Source organism: Mustelus asterias, unplaced genomic scaffold (genome assembly GCF_964213995.1).
Source record: "Mustelus asterias unplaced genomic scaffold, sMusAst1.hap1.1 HAP1_SCAFFOLD_2477, whole genome shotgun sequence".
NCBI classification, from domain to species: domain Eukaryota; kingdom Metazoa; phylum Chordata; class Chondrichthyes; order Carcharhiniformes; family Triakidae; genus Mustelus; species Mustelus asterias.
In genome coordinates, this window is record NW_027592422.1 from 17,501 (window position 1) to 35,547 (window position 18,047).

Genomic DNA, 18,047 nt, shown 5'->3' on the forward strand with positions numbered 1-18,047 from the left:
GCTGACAACTGCAAGAAACACAAAGTTGTGGTAGTAGGGGATTTTAATTTTCCACATATAGATTGGGACTCGCACACTGTTAAAGGTTTAGACGGGGTAGAGTTTGTAAAATGTGTTCAGGAGAATTTTCTACATCAGTATATAGAGGTGCCAACTAGAGAGGATGCGATATTGGATCTCCTATTGGGAAATGAGTTAGGACAGGTGATGGATGTGAGTGTGAGGGAACACTTTGGATCCAGTGATCATAATGCCATTAGTTTCAACCTGATCGTGGATAAGGATAGATCTGGTCCTCGGGTTGGAGTTCTGAACTGGAAAAAGGCCAAATTTGATGAAATGAGAAGGGATCTGGGAAGTGTGGATTGGCACAGGCTGTTCTCTGGTAAGGATGTAAATGGAAAGTGGGAGGCCTTCAAAGGAGAAATTTTGAGAGTGCAGAGTTTGTATGTTCCTGTCAGGATTAAAGGCAAAGTAAATAGGAATAAGGAACCTTGGTTCTCGAGGGAGATTGTAACACTGATTAAGAGGAAGAGAGAGTTGTATGAAATGTACAGGCAGCAAGGAACACATCAGATGCTCGAGGAGTATAAAAAGTGCAACAAGCTACTTAAGAGGGAAATCAGGAGGGCTAAAAGAAGACATGAGGTTGCTTTGGCAGACAGAGTGAAGGAAAATCCAAAGAGCTTCTATAGGTATGTTAGGAGCAAAAGGATAGTGAGGGATAAAATTAGTCCTCTTGAAGACCAGAGTGGTAGACTGTGTATGGAACCAAAAGAGATGGGGGAGATACTAAATGGTTTTTTTGCATCCGTATTTACTGAGGAAACGGACATGGAGTCTACGGAAATAGGGCAAACAGGTAGGGAGGTCATGGAACCTTTACAGATTAAAGGGGAGGAGGTGCTCGCTGTCTTGAGGCAAATCAGAGTGGATAAATCCCCAGGACCAGACAGGGTATTCCCACGGACCTTGAGGGAAGCTAGTGTTGAACTTGCAGGGGCCCTGGCAGACATATTTAAAATGTCAGTATTCACGGGGGAGGTGCCGGATGATTGGAGGGTGGCTCATGTTGTTCCGTTGTTTAAAAAAGGTTCCAAAAGAAATCTGGGAAATTATAGGCCAGTAAGTTTGACGTCGGTGGTGGGCAAGTTATTGGAAGGTGTGATAAGGGATAGGATCTACAAATATTTGGATAGACAGGGACTTATTAGGGAGAGTCAACATGGCTTTGTGCGTGGTAGGTCATGTTTGACCAATCTATTAGAGTTTTTCGAGGAGGTTACCAGGAAAGTGGATGAAGGGAAGGCGGTGAATGTTGTCTACCTGGATTTCAGCAAGGCCTTTGACAAGGTCCCTCATGGGAGGTTAGTTAGGAAGGTTCAGTCGCTAGGTATACATGGGGAGGTAATAAATTGGATTAGACACTGGCTCAATGGAAGAAGCCAGAGAGTGGTTGTGGAGGATTGCTTTTCTGAGTGGAGGCCTGTGACTAGTGGTGTGCCGCAGGGATCGGTGTTGGGTCCATTGTTGTTTGTCATCTATATCAATGATCTGGATGATAATGTGGTAAATTGGATCAGCAAGTTTGCTGATGATACAAAGATTGGAGGTGTAGTGGACAGTGAGGAAGGTTTTCAAAGCTTGCAGAGGGATTTGGACCAACTAGAAAAATGGGCTAAAAAATGGCAAATGGAATTTAACGCAGACAAGTGTGAGATATTGCACTTTGGAAGGACAAACCAAGGTGGAACGTACAGGGCAAATGGTAGGACTCTGAAGAGTGCAGTTGAACAGAGGGATCTGGGAATACAGGTACAGAATTCCCTAAAAGTGACGTCACAGGTGAATAGGGTCGTAAAGAGTGCCTTTGGTACATTAGCCTTTATAAATCGGAGTATCGTGTATAAAAGTTGGTGTGTTATGGTAAGGTTATATAAGGCATTGGTGAGGCCGAATTTGGAGTATTGTGTACAGTTTTGGTCACCTAGTTACAGGAAGGATGTAAATAAGGTTGAAAGAGTGCAGAGAAGGTTCACAAGGATGTTGCCGGGACTTGAGAAGCTGAGTTACAGAGAGAGATTGAATAGGTTGGGACTTTATTCCCTGGAGCGTAGAAGATTGAGGGGAGATTTGATAGAGGTGTATAAAATTTTGATGGGTGTAGATAGAGTGAATGCAAGCAGGCTTTTTCCGCTGAGGCTAGGGGAGAAAAAAACCAGAGGGCATGGGTTAAGGGTGAAAGGAGAAAAGTTTAAAGGGAATATTAGGGGGGGCTTCTTCACGCAGAGAGTGGTGGGAGTGTGGAATGAGCTGCCGGATAAAGTGGTAAATGCTTTTAACATTTAAGAAAAACTTGGACGCGTTCATGGATGAGAGGGGTGTGAAGGGATATGGTCCAAGTGCAGGTCAGTGGGACTAGGCAAAAAATGGTTCGGCACAGACAAGAAGGGCCAAAAGGCCTGTTTCTGAGCTGTAATTTTCTATGGTTCTATGGTTCTATGGTAACCCTGTGCTGTACCTGTCCTGGGAGTGTTTGATGGGGACAGTGTAGAGGGAGCTTTACTCTGTATCTAACCCCGTGCTGTACCTGTCCTGGGAGTGTTTGATAGGGGACAGTGTAGAGGGAGCTTTACTCTGTGACTAACCCTGTGCTGTGCCTGTCCTGGGAATGTTTGATGGAGACAGTGTGGAGGGAGCTTTACTCTGTATCTAACCCCGTGTTGTACCTGTCCTGGGAGTGTTTGATGGGGACAGTGTAGAGAGAGCTTTACTCTGTATCTAACCCTGTGCTGTACCTGTCCTGGGAGTGTTTGATGGGGGACAGTGTAGAGAGAGCTTTACTCTGTATCTAACCCTGTGCTGTACCTGTCCTGGGAGTGTTTGATGGGGGACAGTGTAGAGAGAGCTTTACTCTGTATCTAACCCTGTGCTGTACCTGTCCTGGGAGTGTTTGATGGGGGACAGTGTAGAGAGAGCTTTACTCTGTATCTAACCCCGTGCTGTACCTGTCCTGGGAGTGTTTGATGGGGGACAGTGTAGAGAGAGCTTTACTCTGTATCTAACCCCCTGCTGTACCTGTCCTGGGAGTGTTTGATGGGGGACAGTCCCTGTTTATGATGCCACACTGCTGGGGAGGGGACCAATCACACGTGCCCCTTTCCGAACCTGTACCATTTGCAATGAGAGAATGAAATGAACTCACGTATGCGTTGTGGATTTGATAATCATACCTGTGGGAGGAGGAAGAATACAGAATAGTGAACAAGAATACTTCCAAGGACACTTAGCAAGATCATTTCATAAGTGAACGCGTGAGGTGTATTGCACACTCGTCTCTCTCTCTCTCCCACCGACCCACAGTGACACCTCCTTCTGTGGCACCCATCACCAAGGGCAAGGGCTGTGCCATGTCTTGACAATACGCTCACCCATACAGTGCGGTCTAAGTCACTCACCATTCTGACTCTCACCACCGTGCCTGGTGAACTGGTGCAGCGACAATAATCTCTCCCTCAATGTCAGTAAAACAAAGGAGACAGTCATCGACTTCAGGAAGCGTAGTGGAGGACATGCCCCTGTCTACATCAATGTGGACAAAGTGGAAATGGTCGAGAGCTTCACGTTTCTAGGTGTCCAGATCACCAACAATCTGTCCGAGTTCCCCCCCATGCCGACACTATAGTCAAGAAAGCCCACCAATGCCTCAACCGACTCAAGAACAGCTTCTTCCCTGATGCCATCGGACTTTTGAATGGACTTACCTTGCATTAAGTTGATGTTTCTCTACACCCTCGCTATGACTGTAACACTACATTCTGCACCCTCTCCTTTCCTTCTCTATGAACGGTATGTTTTGTCTGTATAGCACGCAAGAAACAATACTTTCCACTGTATCCCAATACATGTGACAATAATAAATCAAATCAAATCAAAATCAAATCAAAACTAAAATCAAAATCAAATCAAATAAAACTGAATTAAACCAAATCAAATCAAATCAAAACCAAATGAAACCAAATCAAATCAAAACCAAATGAAACCAAATCAAAATCAAATCAAATTCAATTCAATTCAAATCAAATCAAATCAAATCAAATCAAATCCAAATCAAATCAAATCAAATCAAATCAAATCAAAATCAAATCAAATCCGAATTAAACCAAATCAAAATCAAATCAAATTAAAATCGAATTGGCCATTTTTCCATTGTCGTTGGGTCAAATTCCTGGAATATCATTGAAGATACAGTAACAATGACTCAGGAAAGAAGCTCAACACCACGTTTTCAGGGGCCTGGGGAGGTTAGGTGGTCAGACAATAAATGCCAACCTTGCCAGCAATGCCCGCACCTTGAGGAGTCGTCTCAGTGTGCACGAGGTAGCTGCCCTTAGGCATTGGCCTGGATTGGGCAGGGTTCGACAGACACGGAGATACATCATAACCTACTGTTCGGCCGTGACACCCCACTCTGCTTAAAAAGACTGGAAAACCGTACCCGACTGCAATCCGGACCCCGAGGAAGACGAGGAAGAGTAACTTGCGGAACTGCTGATCCTGAAAGGAGAAATGGAAGGAATTCCGTTAGAGGGCTGCCCTTGGCATTACGCCTGACGGTTTGTCACCTTTGCCTGCCCGTCCGTTGCCCCACTACACCCCTCCTCACTTCCGGCTCAGGGACCCGGGCATTTGTCCTTTGGTTACCAGCGGAGGGAAGCCAGCCCTGTGATTGGAGTGAGGGTGGGAGGCCTGGTCACATGACCCCCTTGCCCATTGATTAAAGACGCAGAGCTGGTCAACCCCCCCTCCCCCCAACCCACCCCCACCCCCCTCACCCGGCTTTGTCACAAATTTGGGCTGGGGGGGGGGGTGGGCGGTGCTGGGGGTGGAGGGGTGTGGGGGTGGGGGGGTTGGGCGGAGGTGGGGGGGGGGGGGGGGGGGGGGGAGTTTGGATATCCCAGCCAGACAGTGGCATATTGAGGGGGTCACTGGGATTAGCACCTTTTGGGGACCCTACATAGAAACATAGAGTGGGATTTTCCCTTCAGCCTGCCACGGGAATCGTAGCAGGACCATGTCCATTGGCCTCGGGCAGGATTTTCCATCCTTGGGGCAAGTGCGACTGGAAAATCCCACCCATAGAAAATAAAAACTGAAGGAGGCCATTCGGCCCTTCAAGCCTGTTCCGCCATTCATTACGATCATGGCTGATCATCGAATTCAATATCTTGATCAGACTTTTGAATGGACCTACCTCGCATTGAGTTAATCTTTCTCTACACCCTCTCAATGACTGTAACACTGCAGTCTGCACCCTCTCCTTCCCCCCATATCCCTCGATCCCTTTAGCCCCAAGAGCGATATCTAATTTCTTCTTGAAATCACACAATGTTTTGGCCTCAACTACTTTCTGTGGGAGTGAATTCCACACATTCACCACCCTCTGGGTGAAGAAATTTCTCCTCACCTCAGTCCTAGAAGGTTCCTGTTGGGGAACACTTCAGCAGTCAAGGGCATTCAGCCTCCAATCTTCGGGTAAGCGTTCTCCAAGGCGGCCTTCACGACAACGCAGAATCGCTGAGCAGAAACTGATAGCCAAGCTCCGCACACATGAGGACGGCCTAAACCGGGATATTGGGTTCATGTCACACTATCTGTAACCCTTGCCTGGGCTTGCAAAATCTCACTAACTGTCCTGGTTGGAGACAATACACACTTCTTTAACCTGTGCTTAACCCTCTCTTCACTCGCATTGTCTGTACCTGTAAAGACTTGATTACCTGTTAAGACTTGCCATTATCTTGCAATTGTGTCTCTGTCTATATATGCCGTGTTTGTGAAACCTACCTCTCCACTCACCTGATGAAGGAGCGGCGCTCCGAAAGCTCGTGATTCCAAATAAACCTGTTGGACTTTAACCTGGTGTTGTGAGACTTCTTACTAAAAGGTTTATCCCTTATCCCCGAACTATGACCCCTAGGTCTGGACTGCCCAAAAAAACCCTACATTTTTGACCAGACTTTTAGCCATCTCTCCAAATGCCACTGGGGTGTCAAGTTTTATTTGGTACTGTTGCAGTGAAGGGACATATTACTATGGTGACAGTGCCGTATATATGCAAGCTGGTTGTTTACATTTTTACAGCACTTTAGATTCCCCCCCCCCCCCCCGCCCCCCCCACCCCCCCGCCCCATCCCCGAGGAAGGTTTCCCAAGTTGATTCTCAACCTATTGAATGTGGACGTGAATAACCTTTTTTGAGGGGCGGGGGGGGAGTCTAGAACTAGGGGTCATAGTTTGAGGATAAGGGGTGAACCTTTTAGGACTGAGGTGAGGAGAAATTTCTTCACCCAGAGGGCGGTGAATGTGTGGAATTCACTCCCACAGAAAGTAGTCGAGGCCAAAATTTTGTGGGTGGGGATTTTACGGCTTCACTCGAGTGAGACTGGAAATTCCCGCCCGAGGTCAAAACACATTTCCGTTGACTGCCCCTCGCCCGCTCCAATTCCGTGGAAGGCGAGGCGGTAGAATTGTGTGATTTCCAAGAAGAAATTAGATATAGCTCTTGGAGCTAAAGGAGTTAAGGGAAATGGGGGGATCAGGATATTGAATTTGATGATCAGCCATGATCGTAATGAATGGTGGGGCAGGCTCGAAGGGCTGAATGGCCTCCTCCTGCTTCTAGTTTCTATGTTCAACAAGTCCTGAAGTGGGATTTGAACCTGGGGCATCTGGCCCAGAGGTAAGGACACTACCCACCGCACCACAAACCACCTACTAACCTCACCTGGGACCAGTTGTAATGTCACAAAGATTTATTTATTCATTTAATAGTGTCACAAGTCAGTTTACATTAACACTGCAATGAAGTTACTGTGAATATCCCCTAGACGCCACACTCTGGCGCCTGTTCGGGTACACTGAGGGAGAATTTAGCACGGCCAATGCACCCTAACCAGCACGTCTTTCGGACTGTGGGAGGAAACCGGAGCCCCCGGAGGAAACCCACGCAGACACGGGGGAGAACGTGCAAACTCCGCACAGACAGTGACCCGAGCCGGGAATCGAACCCAGGTCCCTGGTGCTGGGAGGCAGCAGTGCTAACCACTGTCGGTTTGAGTGGGCCTTGTATAGAATGTGTAGGAGAGGGTGTGAAAATGGGGTTCAAGACAGATTCAGCCACAATAGTCAGGGTAGGTTGCGGGAGAGTGTAGAGTGGGGAGGGGAGGATGAGGTAGTGAGGTGGGAGGGGAGGGTGACAAATGGTCTTAAACGGTTACGCACCCCCCCCCTCCCCTCACCCCATTCCTATTGCTCCCACATTTCCCACTCAGTCGCCGCTCGTCTCCTTACTTTTGTCCGCCATCCAGGAGGATTCTGTACTTGTGGATCTCGGCCTCCAGCCTCATCTTCTCATTCAGTAGCGCCTCGTACTCCTGGCTCTGTATCTTCAGGCCGTTGATGAGACCGGCCAGCTCCCCTTCCAGCCTCCCAACTTCGTTGAGCAGTCGCTGGAGTTCATTCCTGTATCTGAGCTCCGTATTATCCAGACTATTCTGCAGGGCGGCTATCTGCGGGGAGGGGAAAAGAAACACTCAGAGGGGGTTCGGTCAGGCTGAGGGTGCCACAACGCCCTGTAATAAGTCTTCGGAAGCAGAAATCCCTTCACCAAAATCCCATGTTGAAGTCCAACAAGTTTATTTGGAATCACGAGCTTTCGGAGCGCCGATCCTTCATCAGGTGAGTGGAGACTTGGCAGAAATAGGAAGCGTTCCGAAAGTTCGTGATTCCAAATAAACCTGTTGGACTTTAACCTGGTGTTGTGCGACTTCTTACTGCGCCCCACCCCAGTCTAATGCCGGCATCTCCACCCCAAAATCCCTTCATATACAAACTCTCACAGCAGTACTCAGGGTGCTCGTGGTCAGCAGTCTATCTCCGGGGGGTGCCAGAGGAACTGCCACTCCCGGTTAAGTACAAGACAAAGAACCCCCGATTGGCCCATCAATTGGATCCTTAATCAGGGACTCCATACTCCAATAGGCCAACCTCAATGGCCTGATTGAAGTCATTACACCCGCCCCCCAACCCCGAGCCGTGTCCAGATAAACCCCACGCTTCGACGAGGGGGGGGTCGCGAGTTGCCAAAGCTTACTTACAGTGCCGCTGAGGGAGTTCCATTCAGCCTCAAGGGTCTGCAGTTGCTGTCGCAGTCCGGCCAGTTCTGTTTTACCTCCGGTGACCGCTTGGGTGTTCTGTGCGACCTGTGTGGTTTGTATCTGCACCTGAGACATCGAAGACATGAAGAGAGAGAGGCGTTTACATAATCCACAATCAAGTTTAGTACCTTATTCGTGTCACAAGTAGGCTCACATTAACACTGCAATGAAGTTACTGTGAAAATCCCCCAGTTGCCACACACTGGTGCCTGTTCGGGTACACTGAGCGAGAATTTGGCATGGCCAATGCACCCTAACCAGCATATCTTTGGGCACTAAGAGGCAATTTAGCGTGGCCAATCCACCTAACCCGCACATCTTTGGACTGTGGGAGGAAACCGGAGCCCCCGGAGGAAACCCACGCAGACACAGGGAGAACGTGCAGACTCCGCACAGACAGTGACCCTAGCCGGGAATCGAACCCGGGTCCCTGGCGCTGTGAGGCAGCAGTGCTAACCACTGTGCCACCTGGACTTCCCCAAGCTTGTCTGCAGTGGGAGCGAGAATGGAAAATTAGGCGATCCGGCCAAAACTCCTTTGTCTTTATTAACGTAAACCCAGATGAATGAGTCAGGCACTGAGCTCGGTGTAAGGGCGCGAGCTGCCGGCACTGAGTTCAATCCTACCTGTTGGTTGTACCAAACGTCCAAATCCTTTTGGTTGGCGTCGGCCATCTTGGTGTAGGCGTCACGCATTTGCTTCAAGGCCTCAGTCAGGTCAACGGAGGGAGCTGCGTCCACCTCCACCTGGATGTCCTGGGTCTTCTGCTGTCGCAACTGCCTCAGTTCCTGAAAGGGCAAAGGGCAGGGGGGTGATAAAATATTAGAACAGTGCAACGCATCGATTTATGGATGGAGCTGTTGTATTTCCCCCACTACTGGCACCAGGGGGCACCAAACTGTCATCATGCTACCCCACCACTGGCACTAGGGGGCACTCTACTTCCATGGTACTAACTCACCACTAGCACTAGGGGGCATTATAGTCCCATTGTACTACCCAACCACTAGCACTAGGGGGCACTCGACTTCCATTGTACTAACTCACCACTAGCACTAGGGGGCATTATAGTCCCATTGTACTACCCAACCACTGGCACTAGGGGGCACTCGACTTCCATTGTACTAACTCACCACTAGCACTCGGGGGCATTATAGTCCCATTGTACTACCCAACCACTGGCACTAGGGGGCACTAAACTGTCATTGTGCTCCCCACCTCAGGCACTAGGGGGCACTATACTCCACCACTGGCACGAGGGGGCAATATACTCCCATTCTACTACTCCAGCATTGGCACTAGGGGGCACCATACTTCCATTGTACTAACTCACCACTAGCACGAGGCGGCACGACACTATTGTTGTACTACCCCACCACTGACACTAAGGGGCACTATACTTCCATTGTACTACCCCACCACTGGCACTAGGGGGCACCATACTCCCATTGTACTACCTCAGTACTGGCACTAGGGGCACCATACTCCCATTGTACCACCCCACCACTGGTTCGAGGCGACCCTACACTATCATTCTATTACCCCACCACTGGCGCTAGGGGGCAGTACCCTGCCATTGTGTGTGATGAGGAGAACACGGACACCCCCCCAAGCAGCCCACCTCAGCATGGTTCTTCTTCAAGAAGGCGATCTCGTCCTCCAGGCTGGTGATATCCAGGGCCAGGTTACTCTGTAGCTGCAGATATGTGTCCTTGAGTTGGTGCAGCCCGTTAATGTCTGCCTCCACCGACTGCCTCAACATCAGTTCCGACTCCCACCTGGAGCAAGAAGAGCAAACAACCGTCATCACAACATTGAAGGGGGGGATTGGCTTATATCCTTACTCTGAGACTGGTTACCTGAGTTTTACTCACCCCCCCTCCCCACCCCGGCCCCTCCCATGCCTGAGACACCTCTGGACAATTATTCCAATGCTCTCCTGAATGACCTTTCAGCCTTGACTCTCCATAAACCTGAGGTCATCCAAAACGTTGCTTCACCAGCCGAGGTTCGGCCAATCATCCTTGCCCTCTTTTGATCTCATTTGGCTCCCAGCCCAGAAGCCATTGCAAAATTCGCCCCTCACCCCCCCCCTTGTTTTCAAATTCCTCTCCGGGCCTGACCCCTCCCTATCTTCAGCCCTTCAATCCCTGGGGTCTTTTCGCTCCTCCAATTCCGGCCTCTTGTAAATCCTCCATCCTGATCACTCCGGCATTGGTTGGACCTGCCTCCTGTGGCCCCAGCCCCGGACTCTGGGATTCCCTCTCGACCCTTCTTCTCCTTGTGAAAATCTTTATAAGATACTCCTTAAAAACTACTGAGATTCTGGTCGCCTGTCCTAATATCTCAAGTGGCTTGGAGTCAAATTATACTTTGGTCTTGCTCCTTCGGGCATTTCACAATATCATTGGTGCTCTACGAATGCAAGTTGATGTCTGGGTTATCAATTTTTCATTCATGGGATGTGAGCGTCTCCAGCATTTATTGCCCATCCCTAATTGCCCCTTGAGAAGGTGGTGGTGAGCTGCCATCTTGAACTGCTGCAGTCCCTGTGGTGTAGGTACACCCACAGTGCTGTTAGGGAGTTCCAGGATTTTGACCCAGTGACAGTGAAGGAACGGCCGGCATATTTCCAAGTCGGGATGGTGAGTTGCTTGGAGGGGAACTTGCAGGTGGTGGTGTTCCCATGTGTCTGCTGCCGGCGAGAATGGAGAATTTGGCACTCAGATCTCCATGCGCAGCAGCGGGACTGGAAAATCCCAGCCGCGGGCGAGGTCGGAGAATTCTGGCCAGTATTTATATGGCTGGTCCAGTTCAGTTCCTGGTCAATAGATGTAGTGAACCCATCATGGGGAGATGAGGGGCGATCTTATCGAAACATATAAGATTATGAAGGGAATAGATAAGATAGAAGCAGGGAGGTTGTTTCCACTGGCGGGTGAAACTAGAACGAGGGGGACATGGCCTCAAAATAAGGGGGAGCAGATTTAGGACTGAGTTGAGGAGGAACTTCTTCACACAAAGGGTTGTGAATCTGTAGAATTCCCTTCCCAGTGAAGGAGTTGAAGCTACCTCATTGAATGTTTTTAAGGCAAGGATAGATAAATGTTTGAACAGTAAAGGAGTTAAGGGTTATGGTGAGCGGGCGGGTAAGTGGAGCTGAGTCCATGAAAAGATCAGCCATGATCTTATTGAATGGCGGAGCAGGCTCGAGGGGCCAGATGGCCTACTCCTGCTCCTAGTTCTTATGTTCTTATCACTGGGCATTGGTTAGGGGACCAGTGTTGCCAGAACACCACTGCTTATAGATTTACGAGAGAGTCCCAGGCCTTTGCGAAATATAAGGTGGAGATTGAGAAAAATAACCTTTCCACCTACTTGTTCTTGAAGTCTTGAGCTGCAAGCTTTGCATTGTCAGTTTCCAGGCTGATGTGGGAATTCTGCAGGATACCGTTGAGAATCTGACAGAAGGAGGGCCAGACAGTGTTAGAAAGGGGTTAGAAAGGCCAGGTTCAGACCCATCATTAACAGTAGGTGCCTTTAGATCAACCACTTGCCATCGGGATGGTCAGGGAGATTGGACTGGCAAAAGTATAACTCCTGTGCGGGCTACCCAAGGCAGACATATTTGAGCCAGACTAAAGGCAGTGTGGCTTGCTGTCTGGCGAGGGAATCAGGCTAACTTTTTTCTTACTACAGAAGCAAGATGGAGACAGGATATTGTCTGGCCCAGAACGTCAAATATAAACATGAAACGTGGAGACCCACAATCGTTCTGATCAGAGTCAAACACCTCAGTAAATGAGCGGCTAGTTTCTCCTCTCTCTATTTTGACAGCGCAAACATGATGGGCTGAATGGCCTCTTTCTGTGCCATGACTTTCCCATGGTTCATTCTGGACATGAGGTTCTGTCAGGTGCCTCTGGCAACTGAAGACTCTGACTAACTCACTAATTAGCTAACACCAGAGCTAAGAGATTCTGACTAACTAACGGTATGGAAAGAAGGCCAGAACACTAACTAGCACCACTGGGAGAAAAACATTACTAACTTTAGAGTGAGGAGAATATACCAAACTAACATTGGGAGCAGGAATTTCTAACTATCTACCTAGCTACCTAACTTACTAACTAACACTAGAGATGGGAGAGTCTAACTAACTAACTAATGAACACCACAGATAGAAGATTCTAACTAACGAACTAATACTAGGTATAGAAGATTCTAACTAACTGACACTAGGAATAGAAGATTCTAACTAACTAACTAACTAACATTAGCGATAGAAGAGTCTAACTAACTAATTAATTAATTAACTAAGACTAGGAAAAGAAGATTCCAACTAATTAACACTAGCGATAGAAGATTCTAACAAACTAACACTAGGAACCGAGTATAACTAACTAATTAACACTGGGGATGGAAGATTCTAACTAACTAACACTAGTGATAGTAAAGTCTGACTAACTAACACCACAGATGGAAGATTCTAACTAATTAACTAACACTAGGGATTGAAGATTCTAACAAGCTAACACTAGGAATTGAAGAGTATAACTAACTAACACTAGGCATAGAAGATTGTAACTAACTAACACTAGGTATGGAAGATTCTAACTAATACTAGGGACAAAAGACTACTCACTAACATTGCAACCAGGAAATTCCAACTAACACGAGGACAGGTGATTCTGTCTAAAGGTAAATTTGTCCGATTTCCAAGCTGTGTTTTTTTTAATCTTTATTTGCAGAAGCTTCCGGAACAAGAGGATGTAGACAGGTGGCATGAATGTGTGCCAATGTTTAGACTAATGGCATGGCTAGTGAATTACTCAGAGAGTGCGAGGATGGTCCTCTGGACGGTGACATTCTGGGCATCGGGGACAGTAGCCACACGTTCTACACTGGAGCATGGTTCAAAGTCCCCTTCAATAAAAAAATCTTTCATCGGGATGTGGGTGACGTTGGCAAGGCCAGCATTTGTTGCCCATCCCTCGAACTGAGCTGGACCATTTCAAGGGGGGCAGTTGCCACGTTGGTTTGGGTTTGGAGTCACGTGTAGCGTAGGCATGACCTGACAAGGGTGGCAAGATCCCTCGCCCGCTCGGCCCCCTGTGACAATGAATGACTGGCAGTGGGCTTAACATCTGAATTGTCCAATTGGATTGCCCAGGGACAGGTGGCAATGTCACGGGGTTAATAACACCAGAGGCCCAGGCTGTCGCTCTGGGGGTTCAAATCCCACCGCGGCAGTGGGTGGAATTTGAATTCAGTTAATAAAACCTGCAATGGAAGGCTGGCCTCAGAAACGGTGACCGCAAAATTATCAGCGATGTTCGTTAAAAACCCATCTAATGGGAAGGAAATCACAGAATCCCTACAGTGAAGAAGGAGGGCATTCGGCCCATCGAATTTGCACTGATTCTCTGACTGGGAATCTTACGCTGCTCTGACGGGTCACCCTGGCTTGAAACATTCACCGGAATTTTACCGGCCCACCCGCCACGGGAATCGGAGCGGGCGAGGGGCGGAGCATGGGGAGGTCCGTTGACCTCAGGCGAGATTTTACGGGATGAGCGAGGTCATAAAATCCCGCCCATTCTCTCTCCACAGGTGCTGTCAGGTCTGCTGAGAATTTCCAGCATTTGCTGTTTCGGATTCCAGCGTCCGCAGTTTTTTGCCTTTATCTTACCCAGGTGTTTCTGACTCTGGAAATGACAAAATCTCCCTCCATCGATTCGAACAGAACTGTTTGCCATTAGGATGTAGTTTCAGGCCCATTTATCAGTCAATAAACCTTCATTCCCTGACCGGGAATCGAACCCGGGACACGGTAGCGAAAGCGCCGAATCTTAACTACTGGACCACCAGGAAAGATGCCATCCTTACCCGGTCTGGCCTACAAGTGACTCCAGACCCACAGCAAATGTGGTGGACTATGAACTACCCCTTTGAAATGGCCCGAGCAACCCCCTCAGTACAAGGACAGTGAGGCATGGGTAACAAATGCTGGTCTGGTCACATCCCGCGAGTTATAGAGAGGCTGGATAGACTGGCACTTTTTTCCCTGGAACCATTTCAGGGGGGCAGTTGCCACGTTGGTTTGGGTCTGGTTTGGGTCCTTTTTATCGTAGAATCCTACAGCGCAGGAGGAGATCATTCGGCCCATCAAGCCTGCACCGACCACAATCCCACCTAGGCCCTATCCACATAACCTCATGTATTTACCCTAGCTAATCCCCTGACACTACGGGGCAATTTACCATGGCCAATCCACCTAACCTGCACATCTTTGGACACTAAGGGGCAATTTAACATGGCCAATCCACCTAACCTGCACATCTTTGGACATGAAGGGGCAATTTAACATGGCCAATCCACCTAACCTGAATATCTTTGGACACTAAGGGGCAACTTAGCATGGCCAAGCCACCTAACCTGCACATCTTTGGACACTAAGGGGCAATTTAACATGGCCAATCCACCTAACCTGCATATCTTTGGACACTAAGGGGCAACTTAGCATGGCCAATCCACCTAACCTGCACATCTTTGGACACTAAGGGGCAAATTAACATGGCCAATTCACCTAACCCGCAATCTTTGGACACTAAGGGGCAATTTAGCTTGGTCAATCCACCTAGCCCACACATCTTTGGACTGTGGGAGGAAGCCGGAGCACCTGGAGGAAACCCACGCAGACACGGGGAGAATATGGAAACTCCACATGACAGGAAGGCCAGGATTCGAACCCGGGACCCTGGCGCTGTGAGTCAGCAGTGCTAACCACTGTGCCACTGTGCCGCCCCAGCATGGGAGGCTTAGGGGTGATCTTATGGAGGTCTATAAAATAATGAGGGGCATAATAAGGTAGATAGTCAACATCTTTTCCCAAAGGTAGGGGAGTCTAAAACTAGAGGGCATAGGTTTAAGGTGAGAGGGGAGAGAAACAAAAGGGTCCAGAGGGGCAATTTTTTCACACAGAGGGTGGTGAGTGTCTGGAACGAGCTGCCAGAGGTAGTAGTAGAGACGGGTACAATTTTGTCTTTTAAAAAGCATTTAGACAGTTACATGGGTAATAGAATCTACAGTGCAGGAGGAGGTCATTCGGCCCAATGAGTCTGCACCAACCCTATCCCCATAACCCCATACATTTACCCTAGCTAGTCCCCCCGGCACTAAGGGAGAATTTAGCACGGCCAATCCGCCTAACTCGCAAATTTTTGGACTGTGGGAGGAAACCGGAGCACCCAGAAGAAACCCATGTAGACACGGGGAGAATGTGCAAACTTCACACAGACAGTGACCCAAGCCGGGAATCGAACCTGGGTCCCTGGCGATAGATGGGTATAGAGAGATGTGGACCAAACGCGGCCAATTTGGACTAGCTTAGTGGTAAAAACTGAGCGGCATGGACAAGTTTTGCCAAAGAACCTGTTTCTGAGCTGTAAACCTCTATGACCACACGAGGGTGGCACAGTGGTTAGCACTGCTGCCTCACAGCGCCAGGGACCCGGGTTCCATTCCAGGCTTGGCTCACTGTCTGTGCGGAGTCTGCACGTTCTCCCGTGTCTGCGTGGGTTTCTTCCGGGTGCTCCAGTTTCCTCCCACAGTCCAATGACGTGCAGGTTAGATGGATTGGCCATGCTAAATTGTCCCTTAGTATCCAAAGATGTGTAGGTTAGGTGGATTGGCCATGCTAAATTGTCCCTTAGTATCCAAAGATGTGCAGGTTAGGTGGATTGGCCATGCTAAATTGTCCCTTAGTGTCCAAAGATGTGCAGGTTAGGTGGATTGGCCATGCTAAATTGTCCCTTAGTGTCCAAAGATGTGCAGGTTAGGTGGATTGGCCATGCTAAATTGTCCCTTAGTGTCCAAAGATGTGCAGGTTAGATGGATTGGCTAAGCTAAATTGTCCCTTAGTATCCAAAGATGTGTAGGTTAGGTGGATTGGCCATGCTAAATTGTCCCTTAGTGTCCAAAGATGTGCAGGTTAGGTGGATTAGCCATGCTAAATTGCCCCTTAGTGTCCAAAGATGTGCAAGTTAGGTGTATTGGCCATGCTAAATTGCCCCTTAGTGTCCAAAGATGTGCAGGTTAGGTGGATTAGCCATGCTAAATTGTCCCTTAGTGTCCAAAGATGTGCAGGTTAGGTGTATTGGCCATGCTAAATTGCCCCTTAGTGTCCAAAGATGTGCAGGTTAGGTGTATTGGCCATGCTAAATTGCCCCTTAGTGTCCAAAGATGTGCAGGTTAGGTGGATTGGCCATGCTAAATTGTCCCTTAGTGTCCAAAGATGTGCAGGTTAGGTGGATTGGCTATGCTAAATTGTCCCTTAGTGTCCAAAGATGTGCAGGTTAGGTGGATTGGCCATGCTAAATTTCCCTTTAGTGCCATGAGATTAGCAGGGTAAATATGTGGGGTTATAGGGACAGGGCCTGGGTGGGAGTGTGGTCAGTGCAGACTCGATGGGCCGAATGGCCTCCTTCTTCACTGTAGGGATTCTATGACTCTATGACACAAAAGTACACATTTAAAAATAGAGGAAAGTGAATAATGCAGTATAAATGCCCTCTACCTGTTGCTGCAGAGGCTTGATTGTGGAGTCGTAGATAGACCAGTCGAAGCATTCGAATGACCTTGAGGAGGCAAACTCTCGGATCTCTTTCTCCAGGTTCATGTTGGCTTGTTCAAGCGAGCGGACTTGCTCCATGTAGACGCTCATGCGGTTATTGAGGTTCTGCATGGTGTCTTTCTCGTTCCCCCCGAGGCCCCCCACCATGAAGGATGAAGAGCCCGCGCCAAACCCTGCCCCGAGACCGCCCGCGTAGCCCCCCGTGCTGATGCGTGTCTGGCGAGCGCCATAGCCCTGCAGCGAGCGGCTGGAGTAAGAGCAAGCCGGCGCGGCTGACCGGATTAAGCCGACACTGTGAGTGGGGAACTGGCGGCTGCAGCCCTGGCTAATGCCACCACTTCTTCTGCTGCTGGTGATGGTCACACTCTGACCTGCCAAGCTTGACATGATGCAGCAAGCCTGAAGTATCACGTCCGTGAGAGAGTATCGCCAGGTAGTGTGTATCGGTGGCTCCCAGAGAGAGTCAGTGGCAGTAGCTGCGCTCTCCTGCTCCTTATACGGTGAAAGTTGGCGGCAACTGCGGACACACCCTCACCAGTTAAAATCGCAACTTAAGAACCGCACCCACCTCCGACAAGACAACACCTGTTTCTTCACATCTCCCTTGCCCCAGGCCGGCTTAAACTCAAACCTGCTGAGTTGCTGGGTTGACAGTCAGTTAAAGCACGGACTGATTATCATTTAAAACCTCCCACAGAAAACATGGATTGGAACACAGAGAAATAAGAGCAGGTGTAGGCCATTCGGCCCTCTGAGGCTACTCCACCACTCAATGGCTGATCCTCGATCTCAACGCCAGATTCCCCGTTCTATCCTTCGAGTCCAATACATTTTGGCATCCACAACTTTCTGTCGTCAAATATTCCACAGATTCACCACCCACTGAATGAAGAAATGCTCTTTCCTGGGGTAGAAAAGTCAAGTACTCGGGGACATAGGTTTAAGGTGCGTGGGGGAAAGTTTAGAGGAGATGTGCGAGGCAAGTTTTTACACAGAGGGTGGTGAATGTCTGGAACGCGCTGCCCGGGGAGGGGGTGGGAGCGGGTACGATAGGGGCGTTTAAGGGGCAACTAGACAAATACATGAATAGGATGGGAATGGAAGGATACGGACTCTGTAAGTGCAGACGGTTTTTGTTTAGGCAGGCATCATGATCAGCGCAGGCTTGGAGGGCCGAAGGGCCTCTTCCTGTGC

General features: G+C 48.9%; 1 protein-coding gene across 1 annotated transcript in view; it reads right to left on the bottom strand.

Moving 5' to 3' along the window:
• The window catches only part of LOC144489726 (keratin, type I cytoskeletal 19-like), a 22,591-nt gene extending 5,245 nt beyond the window's left edge, over positions 1-17,346 (bottom strand). Inside the window, exons 1-8 of the mRNA XM_078207583.1 lie at positions 16,797-17,346; positions 11,597-11,679; positions 9,840-9,996; positions 8,845-9,006; positions 8,159-8,284; positions 7,353-7,570; positions 4,499-4,557; positions 3,175-3,233 (exon numbers count right to left, since the gene is read on the bottom strand). Of these exons, the coding sequence (XP_078063709.1) occupies positions 3,202-3,233; positions 4,499-4,557; positions 7,353-7,570; positions 8,159-8,284; positions 8,845-9,006; positions 9,840-9,996; positions 11,597-11,679; positions 16,797-17,240 (1,281 nt within the window). The 5' untranslated portion in view covers positions 17,241-17,346 and the 3' untranslated portion in view covers positions 3,175-3,201. The remainder of the gene's footprint in view (positions 1-3,174; positions 3,234-4,498; positions 4,558-7,352; positions 7,571-8,158; positions 8,285-8,844; positions 9,007-9,839; positions 9,997-11,596; positions 11,680-16,796) is intronic.
• Between the last annotated feature and the right edge of the window lie 701 nt (positions 17,347-18,047).